The 12,735-nt window shown below is 36.4% G+C and overlaps 4 protein-coding genes across 4 annotated transcripts; 1 reads left to right on the top strand and 3 right to left on the bottom strand.

The window, feature by feature from the left end:
- Positions 1–734: 734 nt before the first annotated feature.
- Positions 735–1,937, bottom strand: LOC126895922 (uncharacterized). The gene has a single exon (XM_050668259.1). It carries the CDS (start codon positions 1,935–1,937, stop codon positions 735–737), a length of 1,203 nt encoding a protein of 400 aa, XP_050524216.1.
- A 1,182-nt stretch (positions 1,938–3,119) lies between these two features.
- LOC126895916 (uncharacterized) lies at positions 3,120–4,038 on the bottom strand. Its single transcript, XM_050668242.1, has one exon. The coding sequence runs from the start codon at positions 3,882–3,884 to the stop codon at positions 3,120–3,122; it is 765 nt and encodes a 254-aa protein (XP_050524199.1). The 5' UTR covers positions 3,885–4,038.
- A 2,284-nt stretch (positions 4,039–6,322) lies between these two features.
- Positions 6,323–7,072, top strand: LOC126895915 (uncharacterized). Its single transcript, XM_050668241.1, has one exon. It carries the CDS (start codon positions 6,323–6,325, stop codon positions 7,070–7,072), a length of 750 nt encoding a protein of 249 aa, XP_050524198.1.
- Positions 7,073–7,275: 203 nt separating this feature from the next.
- Positions 7,276–9,967, bottom strand: LOC126893798 (uncharacterized). The gene is made up of 3 exons (XM_050664308.1): positions 8,605–9,967; positions 8,110–8,503; positions 7,276–8,012 (listed from the first exon to the last, which is right to left on the bottom strand). Exons 1-2 carry the CDS (start codon positions 9,164–9,166, stop codon positions 8,277–8,279), a joined length of 789 nt encoding a protein of 262 aa, XP_050520265.1. The 5' UTR covers positions 9,167–9,967; the 3' UTR covers positions 7,276–8,012; positions 8,110–8,276.
- Between the last annotated feature and the right edge of the window lie 2,768 nt (positions 9,968–12,735).

The raw sequence follows: 12,735 nt of genomic DNA, 5'->3' as shown, positions 1-12,735 counted from the left end.
ACCTAACGGTGGGGGGAGGGAGAAGATGAAACCTTACGTAAACTAACCGAATGGTGAGGGGCGAGGGAGAGGATGAAACCCTAACGTTTTCTAAGAATTTTATATTTCCGACATCAATGGTATAATTATAGTATAATTCTCATAAGCGTCTGTAATTTTATATGAGAACAATTGCGTCGCTGTCTGTGTGTTATTAATATTAAATGTACAAATTATTTCTAAGAATTTTATTGTCGGCTATCAGACTCTTAGGTGATCATGTTTCCAACATCAAATGTACCACCGTACAGTAACGATCACTGTCGTATGCATTTTATGATAAAAATGACACCACATGGCATATTTCCAACATCAAAGGTATCATTATATTATATCGCTTATAATCGTCTGTAATTTTTGGGAAAAATTTTATACAGGTTAACCTGTNTTATAAGCGTCTGTAATTTTTTGGGAAAAATTTTATATTTAATAAACTAACAATGTTTTCTAAGAATTTTATCTTCAGCTACCAGACGCTTAGGTAAGCGTATTTCCAACATCAAAGGTACCACCGTACAGTAACGATCATTCTCATATGCATTTATTTTTACATAGTATTTAATCTATCTGCTTTTGATTTATGTAATAAATAAATGAAATATAATAAGGATAAGGTACTAAAATAAATAACACATTTTTTTTAATAGTCAAATATATATTTAAGTAATCATTATTGTTTTGAAAAAAAAAACAAATTATAATATTTTATGAAGTTTATTAGTCATAGGATTATATTCAAACATTTTGTCGTGTACAATTAAGCAATATGCTGTAGTGTTGGTCGGAAAATTTTCATCAGATTCAAATTCTAATCTAATATCTACTGGCGCATTTTTTAATTTTTCGTTTTGCCTCGAACAGTCAATGACAATGAGTGGTGCAGTTGTCTTGAATTCTGTTTTTGTCAGCATAGAATACGCCATCTCCTTTTCATAGAACACCTCTTGGAATTGAGTGTACATGTGATATGGTACAGCATACTTATCATTTGAAAAGTCCATTCGCAAGTTATCATAGGGGTACGATTCCGAATTCAAGTATACTTTTAGAGATGATAACGAACAATGGTCAAATCTACTACTATCTTTGTTTATTTTGTTTTTTCTATCCACTTGAAAAGCTACAATAACAAATCTCGGGCTCTCAGTCTGCGATGAAGTTTTCACAGTCCAGGCTTGTCTTTTACTATTTGGTAGGCCAGGATTTTCATATAGATCCCAACTTCGAAATGCTATTTGAAGCGGTGTTGAGGTTTCCAGGATTTTGAGCATGTCTAACCGCATGGCATCCGACACACTTACATGTGGAACTTTCCATATAACTTTGCTCAAAATAATTTTACAACTTGATAAATTTTCATTTGTCGAGTAAATACAGTTTAAATCTGTACCACTCCGTTGCAATATTAAGTCTTGACGACAATTAACGATGACTTTTTTATGATCCTCGGCAAATCCTAATAATAACCTTAGAGGTATGCATACTTCGAATTTCATACTCGTATTTGCAGTTACAACACTCCAGCCAGCATTTTCAAACCTTGTATGATCATTCGGTGAAAAAGTGACGTATCCTTTTATTGTAGACATTATCCCAGGCATACGCGATCTATCTATTTCTACTGAGTTCAATAAATATCTTATTTCAGTGAAGCAGTGAGCTAGCCAATTGTTAACCAATTGTACATCTGAGCCGGCAGGAACTCCCGAGAGTTCTCCATCTATCAAGAGATAGGAATCACATGGAAGGGTGTAAACATCTTGCTGTTGAATACATATTCGTATCTCATCATTATTTGATAGTGCGCTAACCGAAAACGGTTGATAGGAAAAATAATCCAATTTCACTATGCGGTCTTCATTGTACGGTGTTTCCATTACTTCTAAAATATCGTCCATTGTTAATTGTATATCCCAAAGCAGATAGAATGTCAAGGTTTTCACGTCGTATCTCTTCAACTAGTCGTTGTTTAATGATTGGTTTTTTAATATTACTCTTGGTTTTATTGAATCGAAGAGCCATCGCGTATATGTAAACGTATGGTAACAGGCTCACCTCTAAAGTTAATCGCTTTATCGTCTTGATCTGTTATTTTCACTGTTATAGAGTATAGTTGATTGGATATTAATGGATAGTATATCAAATTTTTAGGATTTTCAACAATACGGTAACCAGCTGCCACTCCTGGATTAAACTCGTGAACCGTATGACTAGGAATTCCGTTGTCAAATGCGCCATAAGCAGCGTTACAATTTATTTTTATACTAGTTAAATTATTTATGTTAGAAACTTGATCCGATATATGTATTTTATTTGCGTCGAGTATTTTTCGATGAAAGCCTAAAATACCACCTATACTATTTTCAACGCTAAAATCTATCTGTCGGCTACACTTTAATTCTGATTTTAAAGTGTTTTTATTAGCCTTCAACATGAATGAGATTTTATACGACTGAAGACGTTCTTCTAGATATTTACTAATGTCTTCAAGTTCATAAGTGCCTTCAGGCACTTTAATTTCTATGTTATTTTCAAGAAGCTCGTTATTTGTATTTATCAAAGTGAATGTATTGTTTGACTTGTCAATATTAGGTATTGAATTACATCCGTAAAATCCCAACAACGCAACCTCTGGTGCTCCAGTGAATTCTATCGGTGGAAAAAAACTTGATGTGACTTCCGACGTTGTGTCATGCAGCGTAAGGGTCAGCGATTTGAGCATTGTGATTTTAAAAATTTTAAACACAGCTGACCACAAACGTTTGTGTTATATTTTTGTTTCTGATTATAATTGTATTTCACGGGCAATCCGGTGAAATATTTTTCAAGTTCCAGCGGAGGAGGTAAATTTCCAAAAGAGTCAAAATACACCACGTCCTTGTTTTTCTTAAAATATGCTACCCAATGCGTTCCTTTCCCGCGGTCAATGTCCAAATTAACAACTGCACTCTCGTATATTTTGGGCTTGACAGGCAACTTATCTCTCGAAAAGACACCGCGGAAATGACTGATTCCGAATGACTCAGCATATTTTATAATATCTAAATCGCTGAGTGCACGTCGCTTGGGTAGTGTCAATGCTAGTTTTTTTGATGTTTCAAATAGAATCCACCACCCTTCTTTTTCCCAGCATATGGATGCAAGTATAATGCATTACCGATTTTCACTGGTTTATTCGAATTAACGTTTTTTCTGACTTCGTGTGCAGCTCTTACAATACTCGATACTCCACCAGCCAACGATCCTAAAGCTGAAAGTCCAGCAAAAATAGGAATGAGTGGCAGCACACCTCCAAATTTAGGTACTTTGATAGTGCGAGGTGTTTTAAATTTTTGTTTTCCCTTTATAGCAACACGAGCTGCCGCTAATGCCAAGTTTGCCGCACTGTTAATATCTTTTGAATTACGCATAGCTTTACGTCCAACTCGTAGTACACCACCAAAACCCATTCCAATCTTTCTTTTAGCTTTCATGGTATTTGTAACAGCATACGCAACAGTCTTTTCTCCAAATGAACTATCGTTTGCTTTTACGCGGTCCCAAGCACGTTTTTCCAACTCGTAATCAGCCAAATGCCGTTCTGATAAATCATTTGTTCTTGCGTACGCAATATCATGTTCACGACACGCTGCATCGAGTTTATTTATTCCAGGATCACCACGTGCTAGTCTTTTATTAAGTTTTGTGCCTGGTCCGCAATACTGATACCCTGGAACATGCATTTCAATAGGCAATCGATTAATTATAGAATTAACAATACCGCGTCCTACACTTCGCTTTGTCGCACGTCTTGTTCGCACCATTTTCAATTTATAACTGTAAAGGTTTTTTGAGTTTTTCATCATTTATACTCATTCGTTTGACGAGTAATAACGTGCGCTAATAATGTTTTTTGAGAAACAGAAACATACTCTATCAGTCGATAATGTCGTGGATCTTACAGACCCCATAGAGTCTAAACATGGACCGCTGTTACCCAACACAATAAGATGCATAATATGTGGACCATCGAATTGTGGTAAAACAAATGTTATGTTTAAATTATTAACTGAGGAAAATGGTTTGCGATTCGAGCACCTATACGTTTACACGAAAACCCCGGATCAGTATAAATATAAATTATTAGGTGAGATTATGGATAATGTGGTAAAATTATCCATGTTCACCAGCAGTGAAGACGTGCCACCACCCGAAAAATTAGAAGCAAACTCTGTATTTGTATTCGATGATGTGATTTGTGAAAAACAAATTCATATGACATCTTATTTTTGCCGAGGGCGACACAATGGTGTTGATAGTTTTTACCTAACACAGACGTATTCTAAAATTCCAAAACAACTGATAAGAGATAACACTAATATGATTATACTGTACAAACAAGATGAAACAAATCTCAAACACGTTTATGAAGATCATTGTTCCAGTGATATGAGTTTTAATGAATTCAAAGCAATGTGTTCACAATGTTGGAATAAAGGACGATATAGTTTCATTACTATAGTGAAAGATGATGACCTCAACAATGGTCGATATCGATGTGGGCTTGATATATTCATAGAAATGACGCGAGTATAAAAAGACGACTCATACTGCTATATGTTTAGTTAATATCAAGATGTCGGATAAAGTGTTGAAAGAAATCATACGCTCTAAACAAAACATAAAAAATAAAATACAGTTAATTCATAGAAATGTTGAGAAATCGGAAAATTTTGTACGTACACATATGTCACCGCTGGTAACACCTCTTCAAGAAATAGCTAATCAAAATCGTGTTGAAATGGAATAAAAGCAAAAGCATAGAAAGTCATTGTTTCGTCACTTGGGAAAAGCCCGTCCTATAGTAAAAACTGATCCAATTACATCCTTAACATCCGAAGAAAATGATGTGATACAGAGCTCTAGTGAACCCTCTACATCTCAGGAAGAGGAAATAAAGATGGAGAGTTCAATAAAAAATGAACCTTCTACATCTCAGGAAAAAATAAAGACGGCAAATATCGATAAGCCTAAACGCTCGTTTTCCAGTGAAATGCAGCGAGAAGATTTTTCAAAGTGGTTGTTAGAAATGGATCCGGTTTACGGTTTAATGTATCTGAAAGATAATGATTTTATCATGGGCAATACTACGATTAAAATAACCGATGATTTTTCAACTATTAAAGTTGGGACATTAGCACCACGACCGCTAAGTAATGGGCTTTATCAATTATTATTTAAAAGTAAACCTGCAGTTGGTTCATTCAATAAAATGGATTTATCGGATTATAAAACTTTACTACTTTACACTAATGCCCATTTAGGTGGAGATGGAAAATTGAAATTTAATGTAGGTTATAAATATAAATACATCATTAGTAACATGTTTCCTCCGAAAACAGGTAGTGGTGTGTTAACCTACAAAATTTTAAACAAAAGACCTAAAGAATACGTATATTGGAACGATCCTAATGAACTCATAATTCGATTAGAACTTTTACACGCTGCAAGAAGTGCTGGAAATACAGGCGTGGGAAACGAAATACTGTCAATAGAAGAAGAGTTGCGAGAACTAGGTGTAATATCATGAGTAAAATAGCAGAGAAAGTAGCAAATGAATTACATAGACCGGCTAGAAAAATATTTCCTAGAAGAAGAGTTGTATCGTACGGCAAAGATGACTTGTGGCAAGCAGATTTAGTAGATATGAAAAAATACTCTACAAAAAATAAAAATTTTACATTTATTTTTACGATAATCGATGTTTATACAAAATATGCGTGGGCTGTGCCTTTAAAAAATAAGTCTAGTACAGAAGTCAAGTCAGCTTTTGAAAAAGTCATGTTCAATAGATCTCCAAAAATCNGTGGGCTGTGCCTTTAAAAAATAAATCTAGTACAGAAGTCAAGTCGGCTTTTGAAAAAGTCTTGTTCAATAGATCTCCAAAAAACTTGCAAACAGACCGAGGTTTAGAATTTTTCAACAAACATTTTCGGATGCTCATGAAGAACAAAAATATAAATCATTATTCAACCTTTTTTTTTTTTTTTGTTTTCAACCGTTAGGTTGGTTAATACCAATTGGATTGGTATATCCTGGGGAAATTTAAGTGCAGTGGTTTCCCGTTGCCTTCTGCACTGGGAACATGGTGCTTTTTCGCCACCGTAGAAGAGCACGTATGGTCACCCATCCGTTCACCTACGGCGGTAGACGCGGCTTTACACTAGAGTTTTGTCAACAACTAGTGTGACCACCGCGCCACACCACGCCCTATTCAACCTACTCTACAATAAAAGCGGCTGTTATGGAACGATTTAATAGAACACTTAAAGAAAAAATGTGGAAAAAATTTACTACCAACAGATCATATAGTTGGATAAACATTATAGCACATTTAATAACAAATTACAATAATACAAAACATAGTACCATAGGAACAACTCCAANTTTCAACAAACATTTTCGGATGCTCATGAAGAACAAAAATATAAATCATTATTCAACCTACTCTACAATAAAAGCGGCTGTTATGGAACGATTTAATAGAACATTTAAAGAAAAAATGTGGAAAAAATTTACTACCAACAGATCATATAGTTGGATAAACATTATAGCAGATTTAATAACAAATTACAATAATACAAAACATAGCGCCATAGGAACAACTCCTAGTATAGCATCACGTAATCCTGGAAATGTCAGTTTTAAACGGCTACCTATTTTAAAATATAATAAAAAGTTTAATATTGGAGATAAAGTTCGTCTGAGTAAACATAAAGCAGTATTTTCAAAAGGATACACACAAAATTGGACAACGGAAGTCTTTACAATCGCAAAAATTCGTGATACAAAACCTGTCGTGTACGAACTGACAGATGAAAACAACAGACCTATAAATGGTTGTTTCTATGAGCATAAACTTAGCAAGACTCAGTTTCCAGAAGTTTATTTAGTGGAAAAAATCATTAAGAAGAATAAAGACAAATGTTTTGTCAAATTTGTTGGTTTGGATAATTCACATAATAAATGGATAGATTCAATCGATATTATATAAAGCATCCATACATTTTTTTTTTTTTTGATATTTATTATAATAAAACATTTTTTCATTATTGTAATGAAACATTTAGTTAAATAAATAGACAATTACAAATACAACACGAGGTTTTTTTTATTTAATAATTAAAAATATAAGTATATTTAAATTTTTTTTTTTTTTATGTTACATTTTAAAACTATATACGATTACATGTGTATTACTAACATTTATTTACAATTATTTAACAAAAAAAATCTTAAAAATATTTATAACTAGTACACATATTTTTACAAATTATGATTTCAATATTTAATTTTAACAATATTTTTTTTCCAACGAGAATCACTTAAATACTACTATATTTGTATTAACCTCCTGTGGTGGTGGTGGTATAGCATAATGCCCGTGACCCAACGTGTCGATTCTGTATAGCGCTTATCGTCAAAATGGTTAAGCGCCAACTTGGTTGTACGTAGAGTGCGTACTTCGTGCTCGAAAGAACGGATCGACACGTTCTGTCGTTACTAAGTGTATGGCAGCGATAATGTCGGTGGAGTCTCACCATCGCGTACAACTCCCATGACCACACGGGCATTCTCTCCAACCAATGCTCGTTTTGACACATCATCGCCATCGCCATCGTCTTCGAACAAACATCGTTTGTAATCGTCCAAAGACAGATGGTTCCGGACGACGTGCCCACGGATCCCCTTAGACTTGATGAGTTCGCTGCCTTCCATGTCATATGCGTAGCACTTTGATCGAAGTGCAGCGATCTCAAAGAGGGTGAGGCCACCGGTCTCGTCTGAAAACAGGCCGGGCATCTTCTTTCTATCGGTGGAGAAGCAAGGGTGATCCTTGGGCAGGCTAGATGCGTCCACGTGCACCAGTAAATCGGGGCTATCAGCTAAATCCTGGTAGAAGTCGCCGACTTTGAGCAGGTATATGAAGGAGTCTGAGAAAAATGAAAAATATATAAATATTATAAAAAACATTTCTACTAAATAATTTCTAAATTCTAAAATATTTCTATTTTGTACGGTTGTACTCACCAGTATCCATGTAAATCAATTCGATTGCGTTGCCATAATGTGGTTTCAATACGTCGTAGAAGTACTTGTACATTAGCGTCTTGCTAATGTCGAGCACTGCTAAACCGACGTATATTGGTTTGATAAACTTGACAATCTTTGTGTCCATTATGACAGCGCATAACCTTTCACCGTATTTGATACAATCGTTGAAGGTTGGTTGGTTTATGAGCTTGCTTAGACGTTTGGAACTGGAGATTTGGTTGTGGATACGATACATCCACTTCATATATACGCCCCGTATTACCAGTGTCCGACAACGATTGGAGGTCAGCCAGAGGGTCGGCTCCTTTATACCACCGGAAGCCACCGTACGGCATGGGCTGACTCATAGCCCACCCGTAAAGGTTATTGCCTGTATACATTAAACGTTTTTAAACCACCGCTCAAATATTGCGCGTTTATATATNAACCGCTTAACTATTGCGCGTTTATATATACGTATAGATTACTTACAGTCTTGATACACGATCCATGAGTCTGGTTTTGACGGATCGTAATCGGCTGTCTTAGGATTGTTGGCCTTTGCATAGTGCTTGATAGCCTGCACTAACTCACCACGAATGCCCTGTTCCACCATCAGTAGCATGTCGTAGTCGTTCAAGAGCTCCAGCTTCATCCTGGTGTATTTCAACATACAATCGAAGCTAAAACCAGGCGCGGTGTAATAGTGCGCCGGGTCCAAATTGTATGTTGAAATACAGATGTCGCGGAAGTTCTCAAACACATCAGCCAACAACAACACGTCGATCTTAAGATATAGGTCGCTGTACTCACCGAGGGTTGAGTAGCCGAAACGGTTCCACACCTCCGTGGCATGTCTATAGTCATCATCATCGATATTCGACTCACTTAACTGACTATAGAAAGCGTCTTGAGGCGGTAGTTCCGTTTCGTCCAATTTAGTCCAATTATCAGTGTACTCGTAGGGGTATACGCCCTTACGCGTCACTAACGGCATGTCGTCCGGACGGAACACCTTGGTCGTCTCCCGAAATTTAACGAAATCAGGCGTCATTAGGTTACCGCCAAGGTGGACAGGGAGGAGGCCATGAACCGGAAGGTGTCAACTAACCGTATGGAAAAGTAATTGGTCACGTGTTTCGTGACTGAAATATACTTCTCCTCGGAATTCGGTATGACCGAAATCCTTTGGTCGTCGTACCTCAATTCAGTGACGATGAAATGCGCGTCGTAACCTGAAAGATTGTGCAAGAAGCATGGCACAAAGTTGACCGTCTTTACTTTCAGGTTACATGCATTGCACAACGTCTGTCTGAATCGACCCGATAAATGGCAGTGGTCTGCGACTTTAGGGTTGGAATCCTTCAATGCTGTGCGGCATAAGTCGCATACCGTTTTCTCCCTGTGCCTGCGCACATCTTCGACAGATATTTGGATAGGAACGTTGGTTTTGCGCAAAAATGTAGAAATGTTGCGCGTCACTTTAGTTACAGCCATCACGAATGCCTTAGCGACCTCTTCGCGTTCCTCGGACCCACGGTATATCACCGGTGATTATGGTATACCGTAACGTTCGAGGAGCTCGGAGGGCACATCGTCCGATGATTTCACCATGAACCCGTAGCTCATGGGATGGTGGGTGTGCACAGTCCTGGTGTATGCACCCATACGATCATCTGTTTTCTCCAGTAAGGCCTCAAAATCGGCGTAGATGACGAACGGTAACCGTTGCGTCTTTACCCACGCTTCAAATTCGACCTTACTGCCCTCTGCCGGCATAACAGGTAAAATTGGTTTATTTTTGCCGCATATCAACTTGTGTTGCTCCAACACTTGATGACCCCGAAGAATATGCTTTTTGGGTTGATCATCAAAGCTGGTAAAGCAACGTTTGCAAGTGTATATGCGGCCTTGGTGTCTGGTTTTTTGTTTACGAACAAGCTTAGAAAAATTTGAAATGTACGCGTAATGTGATTTTTCAGAGTCACCAATATACAACAGGTCAAAATGATTCTGTTGTTCTTTGTCGGCGACTCTTAGCGGATACACCAACCACTTCATCTTAACATCGTCTCGTTCCAAGCCGTACACGTTGACAGACACGATAGGGTTTCGTCGCTCGAATATTTTAATTTGGGACACAGGTGTGGGGAACGCCAATCCCGTGAAATCATACCTGTGTTCCTCATTAAAATATTTTTGATTAACGCGTGTATTATTAACCCCAACGTGCCTCGCTAAAATGGATCACTTGAAACAAGACTGATCGATATTCTGTGGGTTGATGATTGCTTTTCTATGATTAATTTCTGGCGGAATCGGAATATATGATGAGCCGGCGAGGGGCGTATACTTGTATACGCTGAGCATAAGGCCATCGATATGCGATAGAGAAAAGCCGCTACCCCTCCCCGAGTACGTGTCTTCCTCGGCGAGCATAACCTCAAAATCTTCATCGACCGCACACCCGATATCCGTATCGGATAGCAATGCCCTAGCCCGTGTTTTGAAGGCACGGTCCTCGGGTGGTGCTTCCGATCGTGGTATATGGTATGAGGCCTCCAATTTGAGATTATATTTGATCGGACGGTTACCTACGATTTCAGCGAGTCTGACGACCAGCTCGGGTTTAACGGCGCGCAGAAAATCTCGATAGCTCGCGAAATTCCACGTTTTTCCGATAAAACCAAACGGCCCCCCGCTCCAATGCGGAATCGATCTCGGTGAAATTACGGGTATCCGTCAATTGCATACGTAACCTTTTCGACCTAACCGCGCTGTTGTTAGCCCTACTACGTTAGCCTCCTGACGTGATGAAACAGATGTCACGGAAGTAGCTTTAATCAAAAATGAAATAAATTATTTTTTTATGCATTAAAGTAAAGTTAAGAAGTTTTTTTCTCATAATAAAAATAAATCGTTAATTAAAATAAAATTGACAGTAAAATTAGGTATTGGCTATAAATTATTATTTTTAATAAATTAATGAATTTAAAAATTAAAGATATTTAAAATAATTAATTTATTAAAATAAAATAAGTTTATAATTGGAAAAAACTACATACCTTGTGTAGAAGACGATTGATCTTGCTGGTTCGTGGTTTTATTTATACGTGTAAATTATTAAATAACAAATTTCTGGTTTTCAAAAAGACAACTGCACGTCAATGATAATTAAAAACAAATGTGACAGAACGAGAAGTGTTTAAGCGGTTATATAGTAAAGAATAAAATACGTAGGCGTGAAACACAGCCAGTGGTGTCATTTTTATCATAAAATGCATACGACAGTGATCGTTACTGTACGGTGATGCCTTTGATGTTGGAAATATGCTTACCTAAGAGTCTGGTAGCCGAAGATAAAATTTTTAGAAAACATTGTTAGTTTACTAAATATAATATTTTTCCCATAAAATTACAGACGCTTATGAGCGATATAATATTATGATACCTTTGATGTTGGAAATATACTTACCTAAGCGTCTGGTAGTCGATGTTAAAATTCTTAGAAATTATAATGTCATAACGCCAAACGTTGCCATTGTTCTCATAAAATTCATACGATAATGATCATTACTGTATGGCGACATCTTTAATATTGAAAAATATGCTTACCTAAGCGTCTGGTAGTCGATGATAAAATTCTTAGAAATTATTTATACATTCAATGTGAGAAATATGTTTACCTAAGCGTCTGGTAGTCGAAGATAAAATTCTTAGAAAACGTTGGGTTCATCCTCTCCCTCACCCCACCGATAGGTTAGTTTACGTAAGGTTTCATCGTTCTCCCCCACCATTGCATTAGGTTAGTTTAATCCCCCCACCCTGAAGCAATACCTCGCGGTAGTTCCAGGGCGGTCCACATCATGCCGGCATGTGGGGGGAAAAAAAGTGTTTAATCCCCCTGTACACTTCCTCCACCAAAAGGATGTGGAGTGGGTGAGGCGGGGGGAACCAGCTCTCTCCAAATTACCCTACTTACAATGTTTAAGGTTGCAATAGAAATAATACAACGAGCTCACGTTCAAAAGGAAGCAGTGTTTAATAGCTATAATTAATACTGATTTAAAGCATAAGGGATGATCATAAAAATGTATTTTTACTCACTGAGCATTCCAAGATAGAAACATAATATTTCATAAAGAAAAAAAAAGGTAAATTTTATAATTTCAGAGATAATTTGTGAGGCATATTTAATCCTTCTGTATCTGGTAAGGCAATGTTCTGATTTTATTTACAGTATAATTGTTTAAAAACTTCTGAAAATTTGTTTACAAATTTTCAGGAATAGATAAATAACGTAAACAAAAAACATAATACAACAAGATATTTATAAATTGTATTTTAATAATTTAAAACTTTCTTTTGCATAGCTGTTGGGTTAAATAATAATTAGTTGATTATTATTATTATTTTCAGGTATAATTTTGATTACATAGTTTTACTATATTGGTATGTAGTTAGACAATAAGACATCAAGACATTAAGATATTTTATCATAGAATATGTTTTTCTTATCATTTAAATTATTTCCGGTTATTAAAACTATATTACAAGTTATGTACTCTCAACATATAGAGTATAATTATCTTATTTGAGTTTGACATAATTATGAAATTTCTG

This window comes from Daktulosphaira vitifoliae, unplaced genomic scaffold (genome assembly GCF_025091365.1).
Source record: "Daktulosphaira vitifoliae isolate Bord-2020 unplaced genomic scaffold, ASM2509136v1 Scaffold_1, whole genome shotgun sequence".
Taxonomy (NCBI): domain Eukaryota; kingdom Metazoa; phylum Arthropoda; class Insecta; order Hemiptera; family Phylloxeridae; genus Daktulosphaira; species Daktulosphaira vitifoliae.
Note: the sequence above shows the minus strand (reverse complement) of the source record. Positions and strands in the feature narration are given on the sequence as shown.